The sequence below is a fragment of the Panthera tigris genome, chromosome B4 (assembly GCF_018350195.1).
Source record: "Panthera tigris isolate Pti1 chromosome B4, P.tigris_Pti1_mat1.1, whole genome shotgun sequence".
NCBI classification, from domain to species: Eukaryota; Metazoa; Chordata; class Mammalia; order Carnivora; family Felidae; genus Panthera; species Panthera tigris.
In genome coordinates this window covers 10,276,051-10,292,569 of record NC_056666.1, presented here as the reverse complement: position 1 = coordinate 10,292,569, position 16,519 = coordinate 10,276,051, and the positions used below count along the sequence as shown (strand labels likewise).

General features: G+C 47.0%; 1 protein-coding gene and 1 long non-coding RNA gene across 17 annotated transcripts in view; one reads left to right on the top strand and one right to left on the bottom strand.

Annotated features, from left to right (window-relative positions):
- The window catches only part of CELF2 (CUGBP Elav-like family member 2), a 311,282-nt gene that overhangs the window by 67,964 nt on the left and 226,799 nt on the right, over window positions 1-16,519 (bottom strand). For 15 of the 16 annotated variants that reach the window (XM_042991007.1, XM_042991006.1, XM_042991008.1 and 12 more), the window contains 2 exons: window positions 9,509-9,643; window positions 1,160-1,239 (listed from right to left, as the gene is read on the bottom strand). In XM_042991007.1, the coding sequence (XP_042846941.1) occupies window positions 1,160-1,239; window positions 9,509-9,643 (215 nt within the window). Of the gene's footprint in view, window positions 1-1,159; window positions 1,240-8,649; window positions 8,736-9,508; window positions 9,644-16,519 lie in introns of those variants that run through there. The other variant, XM_042991021.1, reaches the window with a different exon arrangement.
- LOC122240214 lies at window positions 5,817-11,637 on the top strand. Its single transcript, XR_006219597.1, has 3 exons — window positions 5,817-5,972; window positions 7,000-7,528; window positions 11,390-11,637. It is a non-coding gene; the product is annotated as an uncharacterized LOC122240214 (long non-coding RNA).

Below are 16,519 nucleotides of genomic sequence, written 5' to 3'. Positions count from 1 at the left end.
TCACTTAGCTCCCAGCATGCTTTGGGAGATGCAGCATTGCAAAAAACGAACAAAACAAACAAATAAAAAATAACCCCTCCCCCAAAAATGGAGGTAAAAAAGAAGCGCAAACAATCCATAAAGAAATTTTTGCACATTAAATCAAATCGAAAATATTCTGCTTTTCGGAAGGTGAAAACGTAACTTCAGGTAACGCCACAGGGCCACCTCTGGAACAGATCACCCATACACAGAGGCACGGTATACAAGTACGGCAGAACATGCATTCCCAAATGATTCTATCAGACAATACCGAGTAAGTAACAGCATATCACTCTTGGAATGCTTTTGTGCAAAGTTCTGAAAGGCCAGACTCAAATCACAGGCTAGACAGAGCCGTCTCTCTACGGTTGTGGGTGAACACCCGCATCAGCGTATTTATCTTCCCCCAAAGCCACTATCTCTCATTAGGAGACCAAATTTGAGCCTTTATGTTTCTTTCACTGCACATTTTTTAGTAAAAAGACAAATCTCGTTTTTCAAGGAATTCTCAAACGTTAATATTTTCTGGTTAAACAATGTAGGAGAAGTATTAATTTTCTCCCAACATTCTTGATGCAAAAGCACAATTCTGTTGGACTGAAGAGAACTTGACCCCATATTTAAAAAAAGAAAAAAGAAAAAAAAGAGAGAGAGAGAGGAAAAAAAAAAAAAGAAAAAAAAAAGAACCCTGTGACGGACACAGGGCAGGCTGCAATTTGGAGTGAGGGCTGTTAAGGTTTACTCCATACCAACCCTGGACCAGGAACAGATTCGATCCTTTAGAGATCGAGAATGATTCTTGGTTTAAATTGCATCGTGACACTACGTTGCAGGGCCTGGGCCACCGCAATAAAAGGCTCAAAAAATAATGTACAGCAAGTGGAAGGTTTTACTAAATGCATTTCAAGTCATTAGGGGAAAAATTCAGAGAGAGAGAGAAGAGAGCGAGAGAGGATGAGAGAGAGAGAGAGAGAGAGAGAGAGAGAGAGAGAGAGAGAGGATGAATATGAATGAATGAAGAGATAGTGCAAGTGTCAATCCGTGATTGTCACGTGAACAATCCGCGCAGGAGAGAGCTGCTTTATCATTCCCCATCATTTGCACAAAGAAAACAAAGAAAGGGCAGATGATACAGTACCTCCATGGTCTGAGACTGATGCATGGCTTTGATTGCATTCTGTGCCATTGCCCTTGTAGAAAATGTGACAAACGCACAGCCTGTGGGGAACAAGGGGACAGGGAGCAGGAAAGACAAAAAACAACAAGACAAAAGGGTTGGACGCTTGTTAAACCAACACAGTCTACGAGAACTGCCACAGGACGACACTGTTCTCAGTAGTACATAAAAATCAACAACTTCTCTCTTGGCTTTATCTTAGTTGGCTTTTTACTCACAGTGCGGACTTGCTAATCTGACCGAAGCAGAAAGATTTATTTATTGACTAGTTTCTTTTTTAAAATGGAGATGAGGGGAAAGTAGTTAGGTACTTTTATTTTTTCTTTCTTTCTTTCTTTCTTTCTTTCTTTCTTTCTTTTTTTTTTTTTAGCCACGGGGGGCGGGGGGGGGTTGAAATTAGCAAGATCTAGTTTGCATTTTCTAAAATAAAAAGTTGCTATTTTACATTTTCTCCTTGGCTGATTATCTTTACTTAGGGCATCCACACATTTGGCCTTTGGATTTCAAATTTTAGCGTTGATTTTTAAGCAGCAAATAATAAAATCCTCACACCAAGGGCAAATTAGCAAATAAATTCCAAGAGCTCGAAATGTGAGCAAATAAATAGATCTAATCTCTTCTGGGTTGTTAAAACATATATATGTATACATATACATTGATGCTATTTAAATGCAAAGAAATACACCACATCCTGCACAAACTTGTAATTATTGATTACGAACAAAAACAAATGCTCTATTACTCTGAGTGTATTCAACAGTGCATATAAGGCAAACCTTTATCTGCATTGGGTTTCTGAGTCGTATGAAATCTTTATGACTTTTCCAAGTTGTGATTTCAGAGATGCATCAGAGATCTGGCCTAACGTCTCACGTACACAAGACAACGGACAGTTCTCTGAATGCTTCCTGGGAGACCCATTCAACTTTCCGTGGCTCTTTGTTTCTCATGCTGGAAAATAACCAGAATCTATATTGCCTGCTCCTTGTACAAGTGCTGGCCACCACGCAGGTCACTGCTCCGACTACATGGCCCATTGCCCTTTTCACCAATAAAAACACGGCCTTCTGAAATTTACATTTTATTCATCATGCACCCTTGGGCTTCTTCGAGAAAAAGACTGTGAAATTAATGCAGATTCAGGCTGATTTTATAATAATAGCACAGCACACTAAAAGCTTAGCTAAAGCAGTGCAGACTTATTTCACTTATGATCTCTAATGACTTTAAAAGTGCATTGATTTTCAGCTTCTTTAGCTTTGCACAGTTTGAACTTAGGTATCAGAGAATAATTTAGTGTTCCACTCAATTTCTTCAAAACATTATTATTATTACTACTTAAAAGATTTCCAAATGAGGCAGATCTAAACACTGAGTGGCTGAAGCCTGTTGTCATTTCGGAGTGAATGCGCGGGAAGTGGGATTCTGGCTCTTGCCCTGTGGCCAGTAAGCCAAATAGGTTGTTCCGCATCCAAACAGCCAGCGGACTGTTTGGTTTATGCAAGTCAATTTCTGAGCCATCAAATAGATTTTCTTCGTTTGCTCTGCATGTGTACCTGGTGAGATTATCAAGTCAATACTGCATTAGCACCTTTTAATCAAACAGCAATAAGAGAAAGCAACACCTGTCCATTTTCCCCAAAGCACAAAAACATCCAGTCATGAAAATAAGTCAATGCATTTTTTTTTTTGCATCATGCTGTAATTTTTAATACAACAAAACTCTTAGTACATGGGAGATTCATCTCTCATTCACCTCCCGGTCCAGCTGGCTTTATGAAGCCTGAAGTCTAGCTTGCTATGAATGCCGAGCTGTTTCATATACTTCTCCGACATTATAGCAGCTAGTGAAACTCACTACTGAAGCACACTGTCTGCACCTCCACTGGCTGTAGCTTGTCATCAGTAAAGCTATCTGGAGCCTTCTCTAAGGCGTCTAGAAGACGTGGGTAAGAGTGTAGGACATAGGATACCACCTCTGCTTGGCTTCTGTATTCCAACTCAGCTCTACAATTAGCCCCAAATTTACCATCCACCTCAAAGTAATACCCTTTTTCAAGAACACTGTGAATATCACCGACATCATTAACAGAAAGAAGTAACACTAAGAATTTTCTTTTTCCATTTCTTGAGACTACAATGGGGGCAAATGCAATTAATCTAATGGAGAGATCCTGGACATCGTGTGAAGCCTGGGCTAACTCTGCCTTTAACAGTCATGGAGATTGTGTCATTCACTTCGTTTGCTCTTATTATCCAGGAAAATGTGCCAAACTGACAGTTTCCAAATGGAGGTTAAGAATGCATAAAAAAAAAAAAACACATGTAAAATGTCAACAGAAATCAATAAGGCACAGTTGATGCATTTACCACAATTTCAGAACAAGTAGAACTTTTTAAAGTAACTTAGTGAGAAAGAAATAGCAATTAGCTGGTCTCAGAAGGATTAGCAATAGAACGATAAAATTCCATCTCTATAAACTCGAACCATTGCTCTTTCCTTTCTGAAACCTGCAATTAAAAGCTCGACTGATGCTTCTAATTATACAACCCTTACTGCATCCAGAAAAATGATCTGACAAATCTGATGACTTCTTTAACCTTTTTACTCTATTGGCAGTGGTGCAGTAAGAGAGAACCCGTCTCCTCAGGGGCTCTGTCAACTTTGGTACCGTGTGCTGTGTTCAATTACTTAGGAGAGACAATTACTGTCGTTTATAAAGTGAGAGCACATGTCGAAAATTCCCCTCTCTATGCCATTCTGGATGAAGTTCCACAACTTCAGGACTGAATGTTTCATGGTTTGGTAGCTTGTGAACCTTTGTGGCTTCTGTTAAAACAGGAGGCTGTATTAGTCCTACGGCTGGATTTTAATTTTTCTTTTCTACGTGGCTTTAGGATTAGGCCTCAGATCCGTGGCTTTTCAAGAATATAGGGTCATAGAAGCTCCTTGCATCAAGACTGGCTGCTAGCTTCTTCTACAAGCCAAAGGACTGGCCTTCCACTGGACAAAAGTAACTTAGGTCAACTGGCCCCTTTTTATGAAAAACAAGATTTTGGGTACAATGGAGCCCACTGGGTCTTGACAGAATTAACTGCTCTGACCTTACAGGGCCAGCCCTCCTCTGTTCTAGATTACTGGATGTACTGTCTCAGTAGTAAGTTCTCTGGCTACTGACCAAAATGCAGGAAACACTACAACAGAGAAAAAGACACAGGTACCAAGGAAATGAAGGGTTTTTGTTGTTGTTAGGTAAGATAGCCTGTATATTATTGTCTTAAAGCCTCTCCAAAAACATAATAGCGGCGGGGGGGGGGGGGGGGGGAAGGAAAAGAAAAATTCCCTCCTTAAATGTGGCCAACCTGTAATTTACCTTACAATTATTTATGCTCTCCGCTTTCAGAATGTCACAGATTGCTAACAGAAATGAAAGGAGCTGAACTCCTCCCTGTTCGGTGAGGTTTTGCCTTCTTGCTGCTAAAACAGATAAATGATTGACTGGGGAAAGGTTTCTCCAAGTAATTTCCTCCTACAGACAGGATCTAAGGAAATCACGTGGCCCTGTCACAGAGAAGATTCTGGAACACATCTATTACACTTGTCATCTCAACTGAAAAGCTGTCTTCACTCAGGTGTTCTACCTTTTCTCTCAGCTGCAAGAGAATTTTGAGAGAACTTGATGAATTCTTGGTCTGCAGAAAGAGAGGGAGAACGGGCACTTTTAAGGCACATACAATGCCAGGGCCTCCTGCTTTTTTGCTGCTTCTTTGCAAGGGAAGCAGCAGCCTGCTATGTTTCAACTGAGGGAAGCATAATTTAAAATAACTTGTGCAGCATGAAGGAGCTTTCAGCCTATGGAAAACTTGTTTATAAATTCCCAAAGAAAGTTCTCAATGCAGCCAAGTTTCCTTGCTGTATCTTTTTAGCAGTGGCACGATTTATTAAAACATACGTTACCAGTATAATAAGAGAGCATCAAAACTAACACTCCAATGCACTGTCCCTGATGTTGGGTTAGTTTATTTAAAATTGGCATGGAGAGATCACTCGTTTATGGCACCTGAGGCTGAGGGCAGAGCAGGACTTAAGAGTTTACAAAGTTTCACCCCTGAGATGAGATTTGAAGATTGTATTCAGAATAAGATGACAGAATGCAGTTAATAACCCAGGGGCATTTGATACGAGTTTCCACATATGTGTAGATACTCCGTTGTGGGCAAGCCTACAACGTCATGATCAAAACGGAGTCTGCTCTGTGTACATGTTTTAAAGTCAAAAGCCCGATCCTAATATTCTGATCAGATATAACAGAAACAAATGAGGATTTAATGGCTACAACCAGTCTGTGCTCGCCAACATCCCCGAAAATATTGCCAATTCATTTGTCAAGGGTTTTGGCAGGAGAATGTTGGAACACCATAAACACAGCTGGAATATTCTTAAACAAGCAGAAAGTTACCTTAAATGGCAGTGAAGATTTGACTATACTTTATGGGAGAGAAAAATGAAATAAACTCTTTCATTGTCTCCGAGTTACAGATAATCGTTGCCATGGTGCAGAAAACCCTGTAGACTGTACCCAAATAGTCCATTCTGACTGTGGGATTATGGGTAAGTGAGAACATGTGTATTTTAGGAAATCAACATGCTAAGGGGACGCTGACAACTAACTGCACTGGCTTGGATGACGTGAGCTTTGCTTCTGAGAGCAAACATCCCATGTGACTTCCCACGCATGGACTCCGTGGCCTCCTGCTCGCTTTCTCAAACAAGGTTCATACGGCAAGCCTGGGGGTTGGCCTGCCACTGCAGAGGGATCAGAGTGTTGTGAAGGGGCCTGAAAGCAGCCCAAACCAGGTTTTCCAAATTAGAAGAGATGGCAGAACGGGTCACTGCCCCCCAAAAGGGGAAAATGCGCACTTAGATGCGGGCATACCGTGTCAAGAGAGTCAGACTCCTGACATCTGCTGAGTGCTGGTCTCAGTGTGCCTGGCAGATGATGGCTGCGGTCCGTGGACAGTCACGACAATTCCTGGGGGGGTGGGGGGGGGGACATGGCACAAATCTGGACGCTGGGGAGCACTGATGGGACTCTGTAAATAGCCCTTCTTGCCAACATGGAGATGAGGAGTTTTGTTTAAAAGATGGTGATTCTAAGTATAGCAGAGCCGTGGGTCCTGGCTACCCGCACTCCGAATCAGTGGGGCGGAGAAGCTTCCACTTCATAGCCTGCGGGGAGGGGCAGAAACTACTGAAGTAGCAGAGAAGAGATGACAGGAGACACCCGCAGGGGAGCTAGCGCCACTCACTAACTGCCTCTCTTGTCTGCGTTCCCGCAGCCGAAGTGGGCAAGGGCAAAGGCAAAGCCAGAGAGGTGGGCAAAGGCAAAGCCAGAGAGGTGAACCACTTTTCTGTCCCTCTCCCTGATGATCGGATGGTTTGATTCGAAAACTTTTTTACTGACTAGTTCAATACTCGGTTTAGTATTAGAAAGTGCTTTTCAGAGCAGCCAAGCTTTCCCTTTCACTTATTTATGTATTTATTTACATCTTCAGTGGCCGAGCCGGCAACAGGCCTTGAGAACAGAAATGCTGAGCACCCCTTATCTGCAGAGCCACTAACGGGAGACACTTATTAATATTTGATTGAAAACTGCAATTCTTTAATGAAAGCAAAATAGTAGCACGAAAGAGAATTGTTCTTTTAACAAATACACTGATTCAGGAGCAGTCCCCTGTACCCAGGAGTCCCCGGGTCTCGCTAATTGAAAAACCTACCACTGTCTGCCTTTGTATTTCAGAACAAACGGTTATAAATGAGTATTTTCCTTTTTGCCACGGGGAATCCTCATCAGTTCATCAGAAATTACTTCTCTGTTAAGAAGAAGAAGGAGAAGAAGAAGAAAAAGGGCAGGGAGGAGCATCTGACTCTTCACACCGGGCCGGCATCCGCATAAAATACGGATGAGGCTGCTCCCATAACTTGTCTCAGAAATCAAGCTGCTCTGGGTGTCCAATGCTGGCTCATCAACCACACGGCAGATCAAATGAGCCAAGCGCTCTTGTCGAGGACTGCGTCCTGCTCTTTCCTGCGAAAGCTGGGGCTGCTTTAAAATCTTATCCGCAGAAATCCCTCCCGGACGCTGAAGGAGCTCTACACACCGCAGGCACAGCGCTCTTCATTACGGTCTGCGCTGGCCGGACAGAGAGAGTGCGTAGCGCGCCCCCTCCGGCAGAGGGAGAGCAGCGGTCACGGTGTCGCTAGGCCCTGGGGATCGTCCGCTTAGACAGGACATCTCCCACACCGGGGAGCTAGCGACGCCCGAGGAGGTGAGCGGGGCGCGTGTGGTGACTGCTGCCATCTGCAAAGGGGGAGACTGAGGGGCGGAGACACGGAAACGAACTGACTCTGGTTACAGTTCATGTCAGAAGTCCTGGGACTGGACGTCGGGGGTCACTGACCTCTAAGCCACTATAAATGTCACTGGGATTTCCTCAGGGGCCTGCCTTTCTGTTCCTTCCCCGCGCTGCATGCCTGGGTGCATGAAAAGCCGCCAACAGGGAAGTGTGACGGTGAATAAGGACAGGCGGGGACGGTGGTTCTGACCGCTACAAGGGCAGCGGGAAAGGACCCTGAAAATGCGATCTCGCGTTGCCTCCCTACTTTATTCTGTCTAGCCGCACCGCCGCTCCCCGGGGCCTCTCCCCCCGGCTGGCCCGCCTGAGTGGGCACGAATCTATCACGACTGCGGCACAATCAGATGATCCGACGTGACTGGAAGCTCTCACGGAGTCCACGTGCTGCGGTGGCACAGAGGGCCCCGGGACCGAGGTCCCCCCGCGTCCCCTTGCACCGGAGGTTGTGCGGTCGCTGGCACGGGGCGCGGCTGTGGGTGCCGCCGGCGACAGCGTGGGTGCTGTGCTATGGCTCGGCCCCGGGCACCGCATCTGTGCGGGTCCTGTTCAGCTTTCAGAGCGGCACGCGTTTTCCGTGCGGCGAGTGACAACCTTCGGAGCGATCAGGGAACGCTCCGGCCGTCATTCCCAAGCCACCTTCGGAGGAAAGCACAGGGACCGCAGGCTCGTGGCTTCCTCCTCCTGTCCCCCTAGGCTACCTCCTTGTGGGGCTCTGCAGGTGGACGTGGGCGGAAAACTCCGGTTCTCTGCGCCTGCGGTTCCCGCAGCTGACACCGGGAAGTGTCACGTCTCTAAGTCAAAGGAACCAATGTTCTTCCTCACGTGGTGCTGAACTTAGCTAAAATGAGGGAGATGGGTGGAAATTAGCGCTTTGGGACTCAAGGGCCAACCTTTGCTTTCGGCATGTGGTTCGAGATGGCAGTGCTGTCCCAGAACCTGAGACCGGGAATGAAAAGAAGTTTCTAATTAGCCCCACGGAAACTGTATCGATAAGCACATTAAGAGAATGAAATGCTCTTTGTCTGCAAACATACGGAGCTCTTAGAAGAACTGGAGGATATGTTTTACAGATACACTCTGACTCAGGCCTCCTGGGCTGTCTCGGGAAACACGGTCAGATGAGGGTGAATGCTGGAGCGCTTGCGAGCGGTGGAGGGAAGGGTCTGTGTGGCGCTGTCCAAGGGGAGGCAAACATGGAAAGAAGACAGTTAGCTCCAGCTGCCGTGGATGGCTGCTGGCAAAAACACTGGTTTTCCTCAATGCTCGAAGCCACAGCGGCCGGTTCCGTCATGGTGACAAAGAGGAACCTGCCATCTCCTGGACCGCGTCATCTCTGCCACTTCATGGACTTCCTGCGCTCAGGCCTCCAGGAGTTCTGCTCTTTGAAATCAAAGCCTGAGACCCCAGGACAGGCCCAGTTATTATTCTGAGTCCCTACCTGCTCTGCGCTACGGGGGACCACTGACGTTTGTCCTCGGTTTCTATCGCCATCAAGCGGCCTGTCCCCTCCCCATTTCTCTCGGGCATGGGCAGAAAGCTGGAGACTCGGATGAAAACAACAGATATTCTCTCTCCTCCTCCCCATCTCTCCCTCACCCGCCAACATCTACTTCAGTGTGAGATGGAAAGGGATGTGAACGACAGGACAGCCTGTCGGCCTCCGGGCTGGCCGGGACAGCCTGAGCTAATAAGTTGGCATCGAGACCTTGTCGACCTGAGAAATACAAGGTGATCACTTCGACTACGGTGAAAAGTTCAGGTTGGACAACTTGATCACACGGGACGCATTACAGGGTGACCTCTTGCTGTGTGCGGTGGCTACATCTACCTTGATGGTGACACAGACTTCCAATTAGCACTTGAGGGAAGAGACTTTGCAGACAGCACACTCACCTCGACTCAGCCCGTCGGGTCCCCGGAGAATCCGGCATTCTTCTATCTGGCCAAATGGAGAAAACATCACCCTGATATCATTCTCATTACATTTCTTCGAAACCATTCCTATGAACAACTTTCGGTCTTCCACGGCTAGGAGATAAAAATAATGAATGAGTAAAGGCCATTTTATCCCGTTTCTTGTAATCACGCTTCATTACCACATCAAACTGGGTCCCGGCCATGTGAGACCCAGCATGGGCCAAAGGCCAGCTCTTTCGACTTCCAGGCTGCCTTCCCTTCTCCACCCCCCCTCCCCCCTGCCCGCAGTCCTGCTTCTACTCTCCCTTCCTGAACACTGCCTCTTTCTGGGGCTTGTTCTTACCAACATGACATCTTCAGAGGACACGGAACACTGTGAGGTCCTCTCTTCCCAACCCTGTTTGGAAACTCGGTTTTCCCTAATTTGTTCAAGCTCCATGGAGTTGCTCAAATACCACCATTCCATAGAGATACTTTAGAATACAGGCTAAAAACATTTTTTTTTTTGTAGATATTCTTTTAACTTGAAGAATGGCAGAGAAAGAAAAAGGTCAGGGAAAGAAAGGAACAGAGGGAGTGGGATAGGAAACAGAACTTTTAATAAAGCATTCGGTGGGGAAAACCTTCTCCCCCAACTTCAAATAGCTTTGGATCCATGGATCCAGACAGTAAGAAGAGATAAGGGAGATGCTCATCTCTCTGGAGAGCCAGTAAAGACCTTCCATGGCTGTCTGTCTGTCTGTCCGTCTGTCCGTTGCACTGGCTGTGCAGCTCTAAGCAGGACAACACAGGGTTTGCAAGTGAAGAGGACGGCAATTCCAAGGAAAAGAATGGGACTGGGGCTACCCGAGGATCGCACCAGGATGACCCCATCGGGAACCCATAACAAAAAAGAACAAGGAGGGAATAATACTGTTCTACACACCCAGAGGCAGGACTCCTGATGAGCAAAAATACATTTTGGGTATCATGACAACAAGAAACCAATTCCATCCTGGAACCTGCCAGGAGGTACAGACTAGGGAAGGTTTACCTCTGATGACCTGGGAGATTTTCCTCAAAATCTACAAGCTTGTGCTCAGGATAACTGGCCTACGTTTAGCCTCAAAGGCACAATTATAACTGATTTCAGGACAGTGTTTGCAGTCCTCTTTAGGAAAGAGAAAAGACAAAAAACAAAAAACAAAACCAAACCTTCCCCTGCCTCCATTTTACAATGAAAACAAAACAAAACAAAAAACCCACCCTATATACCCATGGGGAGTTTTATTTCCCATGTTGCATTTTAACCCATTTCTTGAAATTTAAAGGAAGGACAGCCAGCTGCACCAGCACCTGAGAGGCAGTCCTGGCTTCGGGAGGGGCCCTGCCATCCATCCCTGTGTAGGAACCCTTGCTGTCGTAGCTGTACCATAACCTCATCACTGCCATCTAACTGGCTTTTATCTCTCGGTTATTCTTTCCCTGGAGAGTCAGTGTCTCATTTCCACTTAACCGACAAGACTGTGTTATAGAATTTCCAGGGCCAGGTGCTTTTGGTGCCTGAGTCAAGCCGGCCCGGGCCCCCGGGGAGCTGGGAGAGAGCCGCTGGTGATGCTGGGGCATCATGACACAGGGAGGTTTGCTCTGGAGCAGACGGCCTGGGAGGACCCGCCAGGAAGGGAACCGCTCCGTCTCGGATGTCCGCTGCAGTAGCTAAAGCCATGTGAGCACCTGGAACCTGGCTAGTGTGACTGAGGAACTCAACTGTTACTGTGACTTAATTTTAATCTAATTTTAAAAAGCCACATGTGACACTATATTGGATGGAGCAGCTCCGAGGGGCCTCAGTGAGGCAGCTAAATGCTCTCCCCACAGAGCCCCAGACCGGAAGGAAGACACGAAAGACGTGGTTCTCATTGGCTCTGAAGCGGGGCAGTGAAGGAACTTGCCCGGGGCCGCACCTGATGCCCTACTCCCAGCCCTTCCCTACGAGAGCAGAGGAGGGTGAGGTGGCCTCCAGAGGAGCGTGGGGCGGGGGCGGGAGACTTGCCTGGTCCCAGCGCTGCCGTCACGCTGATGTGTGACCTTGGGGAGTGAGCGAGTGGACTTCTGTGGACCTCAGTCTTGTCACCCACAGAATGAGGTTTAAAGTCTTCTCTTTCCTCGCTGTCTCTCCTCAGTAACAGAGACAAGGCGGCCCAGCTGCAGGCTTGGGGCAGGAGAACGCCAGAGCCCAGGATCCCACCTGCCAGCCACCCTCTGCACTTGGCAGCTCCTGAGACCCGGCAGGAAAACAAGGGCTCCGAGGGACGCCAGCGGAGACCACGATGCCACAGGACTGTGAGCGGCCGAGCATGCGCCAAGAGCTCGAGAAAGGTTTGACGGGCGGAGAACGTGGCATTTAAGGCGGACTTTAAAGAGCTTGGGGAGAGCCTGGCGGAAGGATGGGGGCAGCGATTCCGGCGGCTTCTGCAGGGTGGCTCAAGGTATGAGGGAAGGAAAACCCGGTCCACGGCCGCTGCCTGCGTTGAGCCTCAGCAAGGTGGACGTGGGCAGTGGCGTCACTGACTTCCCTCCTGCAGATGGACGATTTCATGCCTCCGAAGCTCTTCTCTCTCCCGTCGGAGCAGGTGAGCCACCAGTGCGGGACTGGGAAGCGGTGCAAGTGAGTTAAGCATCTGTGGTCACCAACACCAGGGTGACCAGGAGTACACGGTGGCCCCAAGGGAACGAGGCATCCCCGCGATGGGCAGGACCGGACTGAAGCCTAGCAGAGCAGGCAGTGGGAAACTTCCAGTCGCAGCCTTAACACCCCCCCCCCCCCCATCTCTAGGACTCCTACTTGAGGAAGCTATGGCTGATAGCTTCTTGAGAGTTAAAAAACAAAAAGCAAACTCAAAAAACAAATCCTGTTGATTTTCTTCTTATCCTGAAGAATCCAGCTTTAGTTCTTTCCAACAAAAGCCAATGACAAATCCCCAGTGAGTCCCTGGTTTCACTGGTAAACCTATCACGGTGGTACGCAGCTGAAGCATGTTGCCGGTTTTGAGCTTCGGGGTGATGCCGGAGCAGACTAAATGCGCAGCTCGTGACTAAGCTAAAAAATAATTTTTAACCCAAGATGAAGAGTACGAACTGCTGGAAATCACCAGTAAACAAGCCCCGGCTTCCCGGGCATCACGACGGGCCAAATCTGGGCAGGGTGACTCTTTCTCCACTAACAAGCAGCCGCTGAGGAAATAAAGTGGAAACCTACACGATCCACAGGCTTTCCAAAAAGCGGATTTCCTCCTGCGCATGCGCCGCGTCAGAGAAGCCGGATGTTCACAGTCGTGTTAGCGGAAGTCCTCTGTGGTTTTTAGCAGAGGGCTCCCCGTGCTTTAGTGGCGAACGGGGATAACTACCCAGTGCCAGCTTTAACCTCCTTCAAGTTTTCCCAGCGGAAATTTATTTGTAAGACTCATTCTTGGGATTCCCACTCGGAGGACCCCTAAACAGCTCTGTCACCATTTTACATAAACATAATTATCTTGCCATTTCACTTAACTTTTTTCATCAATTTCTGAGGAATTTCTTGGTGGGGCTTTTGGTCAGTACTCCTAGGCAGTCAGTGTCTGTGTTCTATCCCCGGGAATGCAGACTGCTGAAATATACCTACTGTGTTTATAGTATTAAGTGCCTTACGGAAATTAAAAAAAAAAAAAAAAAAAGAATGAAAAGGCAAGGTCTCTGCCTTCCAGGAGGAAAGTCTACTTTCCTTCAGGATAACCCATGAATGAGTAAAGGCGGATACTTTGTGTAGAGAACTCTGTGCAGGTGTGGGGTAAGTACCATCGCTAACAACCACAGAGCCGAAAAGGTGTTCCATACCCGCGACTGTTGCAAGTTCTCCTCCGGTGGTAGGAGAGAGGGTTAACATTTTAAGTTTTTAAGGGGGGATTTTTCAGTTTAGGGAATAGAAACTTTCATTTAAAAAAAAAAATCCCTAATTGTAAGTCTGCGCTAACACCCTGGTGTATAATCTGTCAAAGTCACACCTGGATTCAGGGCGGCCTGAATTAATTAACAACTTTTCAATGTGTTAGTGCTAACATATGGCATTTAATTACTGCCTCCAAATCCGTGAGTCTCTCTGCTTTGAATTTCAAAATTATTTCTTCCTCTTCCAGTGAGTCAGAAAGTGACCGGATGGGAACACCCTGTGAATCCCATTTTCACTGGAGGCTTGCAGGCCTGCACCTCCCAGACAACATTTAGTTATCTTGACCCTGCGAGCTCTGAACTTGACACAGGGACACCAGGGGTTTTCGGAGGCCTTGAGAAAAGAGAAAGGGCTGATGTGGCGTTTCTGGATGTGAGGTTTAAGGACCCCTGACAAGTTGGGAGGTTGGAGTTAAGGTTAAAGCAGAATAAATTTATGCTCTGTCCACAGAGTGAAAAAAGAAAGAAACAAAACAAAACAAACCCCTCTCAACCAGGAGCATGACAGAAGAGTGAACGCTGGTTGGTCGCTGAGACCCCCAGCACAGAACCAAAGGCAACCTCTACGCTTTTCTTACCACTTAGAGCTAGACAAACTGCAGATCTCGCAACTGCACTTACTTTTGAATTGTGCGCAGCTGGTACCTTTTTCTGCCTCGCAAAGAGAGCCGGAAAAGCAGCCCTCTCAAGGTAGACAGAATGAAAGACTGTAACTGTGTTTGTGCCAGGGTAAGCTGTGACCTGGAATCCACACCTCCTCAAGCCTCCTCCCCTGCCATGACTCAACCGGATGCAATGGAAAAACAAGACAACTTGGATTCTGTGGAAATCTGGGTATTTATTCAATGTGTGTGTTCTTCTTAAAGGCCCCAATATTTTACTGCTGATCCGGAATGGATTTTTTTTTTTTTTTTTTTGACACCTGGCACAGTTAGAAACACCAGGGCAGAAGTATAATGCTGTGAGTTTGCAGAAATGTGCTAGAGGCTGCAGCTTAAATCAGAGCCAATTAAGAGGGCAGGCAGGCTATAGGAAGCCTGGAGATTTGGAGAGCCCGTTCGTTTGGCAAAATACCGAAGGGCAGGGCAGATCTATGAGCAGCCTAACATTTCTGGGCTCACCATGGCAGTTCCCTTTGTCAGAATCTCTAGATGGACAAAGGCTTCAAAGAGCGATTGCTTTCCGGAATTCATTTGTCCATCACTAATTAATCTGTGATTAGCAGCCCTTTCTTGCTGAGCAAATACAAAGTTTCCGAAAGCCGAACATACTGATAATGAAGACGGTAACTGTCTAACTGTGATGAGTCCTTTGTGCAATCCATAAATGTCAGCAAACTCAATAAAGGTGCAATTAGACCTCGTTATTCTTCTTTCACAACTACTGAGAGCATCTGAGCCAAAGAAATCTTTGTGCTCTAGGAGCTTTGGAAACTATGCTTACCTGTCAAAACTGCCATGTGCAATCAGAAAGGGCTTGTGGCTTTTATCACTTGTTTTCGAAAATGATACATTTCTCCTGACTCCTCAATCAGGTCCAAGGAGAACCCTGAAGCCGGTTCAGTCTATGCAAGGTGAGGCACAGACTTTGCACCTCCATAAAGACACATGATTTAAAAGGAGCTGCTTCAGTCCACTTATATTTTTTGACTTTTTTTTTTTTTTTCCTGAGAACTCAGAAAATGAAGGTCAATCTACAAAGCAAAGGAGGAGCTGGCCCAACGAGAAGGTATGTGGGAGTGAATTTTCCCTTGTGTATACAGATCTGTGCTTTGGTATGAAAACCCAAGGCTGGAAGTGCCGGCCTCTGCTGCTCAGAACGCACTAAACCGGCTGCCTCGGGAGGCCACAAATGCGCCGACGACAGAGTGAATACCTTGGCAGGTATTATGCTAAGTTCTTTGTAGATGTTAACTTATGTGCTCCTTGAACAACCCTGTAAGGTGGGCCATACAGGAAGTTTTCAGACTGCAGACCACGGCAGCCTCCTCTTATAGCTGGAGATACGGCGGACAGCTGAGGTCACGGGACATGCCCACGGACACAGCTAATGTATGCAGGGTCAGGGGTCAAGTCTGGACTCCCCCAGAGAGCTTTTAACTGCCACCCTGAGTTGCTTCTTGGACAATGGCATTTTTAGGGATGCTCTCATCTTAGTAAAACGGTGTCTAATCCTGCTTGGCACCTGAGATCGTGCCCTGCTGGGCTCGCCAATGGCACATCCACTCTGTTGCTGCGGTTCTAGACCCAGAGCAAAGATCACCCTCAGTGTCCGGATCTGCCACTGGAAACAAGGGCGACCAACACTCTGGAGACCTCCAGGTGGCCAGCCTACAGGATGGGTTCTCTAAGTCAGGTCTGTGCCCACACAGCAGCAAATGCTAAAGAAGAAACCCTTTCATGGTCCCACTACTTGGGTATTTCAGGTCAAGTATTTCCAGTTCAATTCTCCAATTCATCTTGTTTTAACAACCGCGACTTAAGGTTCAGAAATAAGACAAACGTTCCTCCGTGGCCCTTGTCCTGACACAGTTGAGAGAATTAGGAGTCCAAAGGAAAGAGAGCATCTCTTGGTGGCCAGAAGCTCCAAGACGACCTTCACGGGCAGCGTTCATCCCAAATACATGAGTCCTCTCTCCACGAGGAATAGAACAGACCAGACTGTAAGTGGGTACTTCTGGAGCAAAAAGGCTCAGGAACCGGCATGGGTACCTGGCCTTCTTCCTGTAGACACTCTCAGTGCAGAGCTCTCTGAGGCCGTGGAAAAATCTGGGTCATAACGATAATCTGCATTTTACAGAAGTGGTGCTCTATCCTTTGCAAAGCATTGTTATGAAGATCCTATATGAATCTAAAAAAAAAAAAAAAAAGCCAACCTACACGAGGCGGCTACATTTATTCCCATTTCATGAACGAGGAGATTAAAGTTCAGTCTTTAAGTGACCACCGGATCAGCAGACTGAAGGTCGGGAAGTTCCAAGGGTCAGGTCAGTGTCTCCGTGTAGCCGTCGTAGTCTTCAGATTC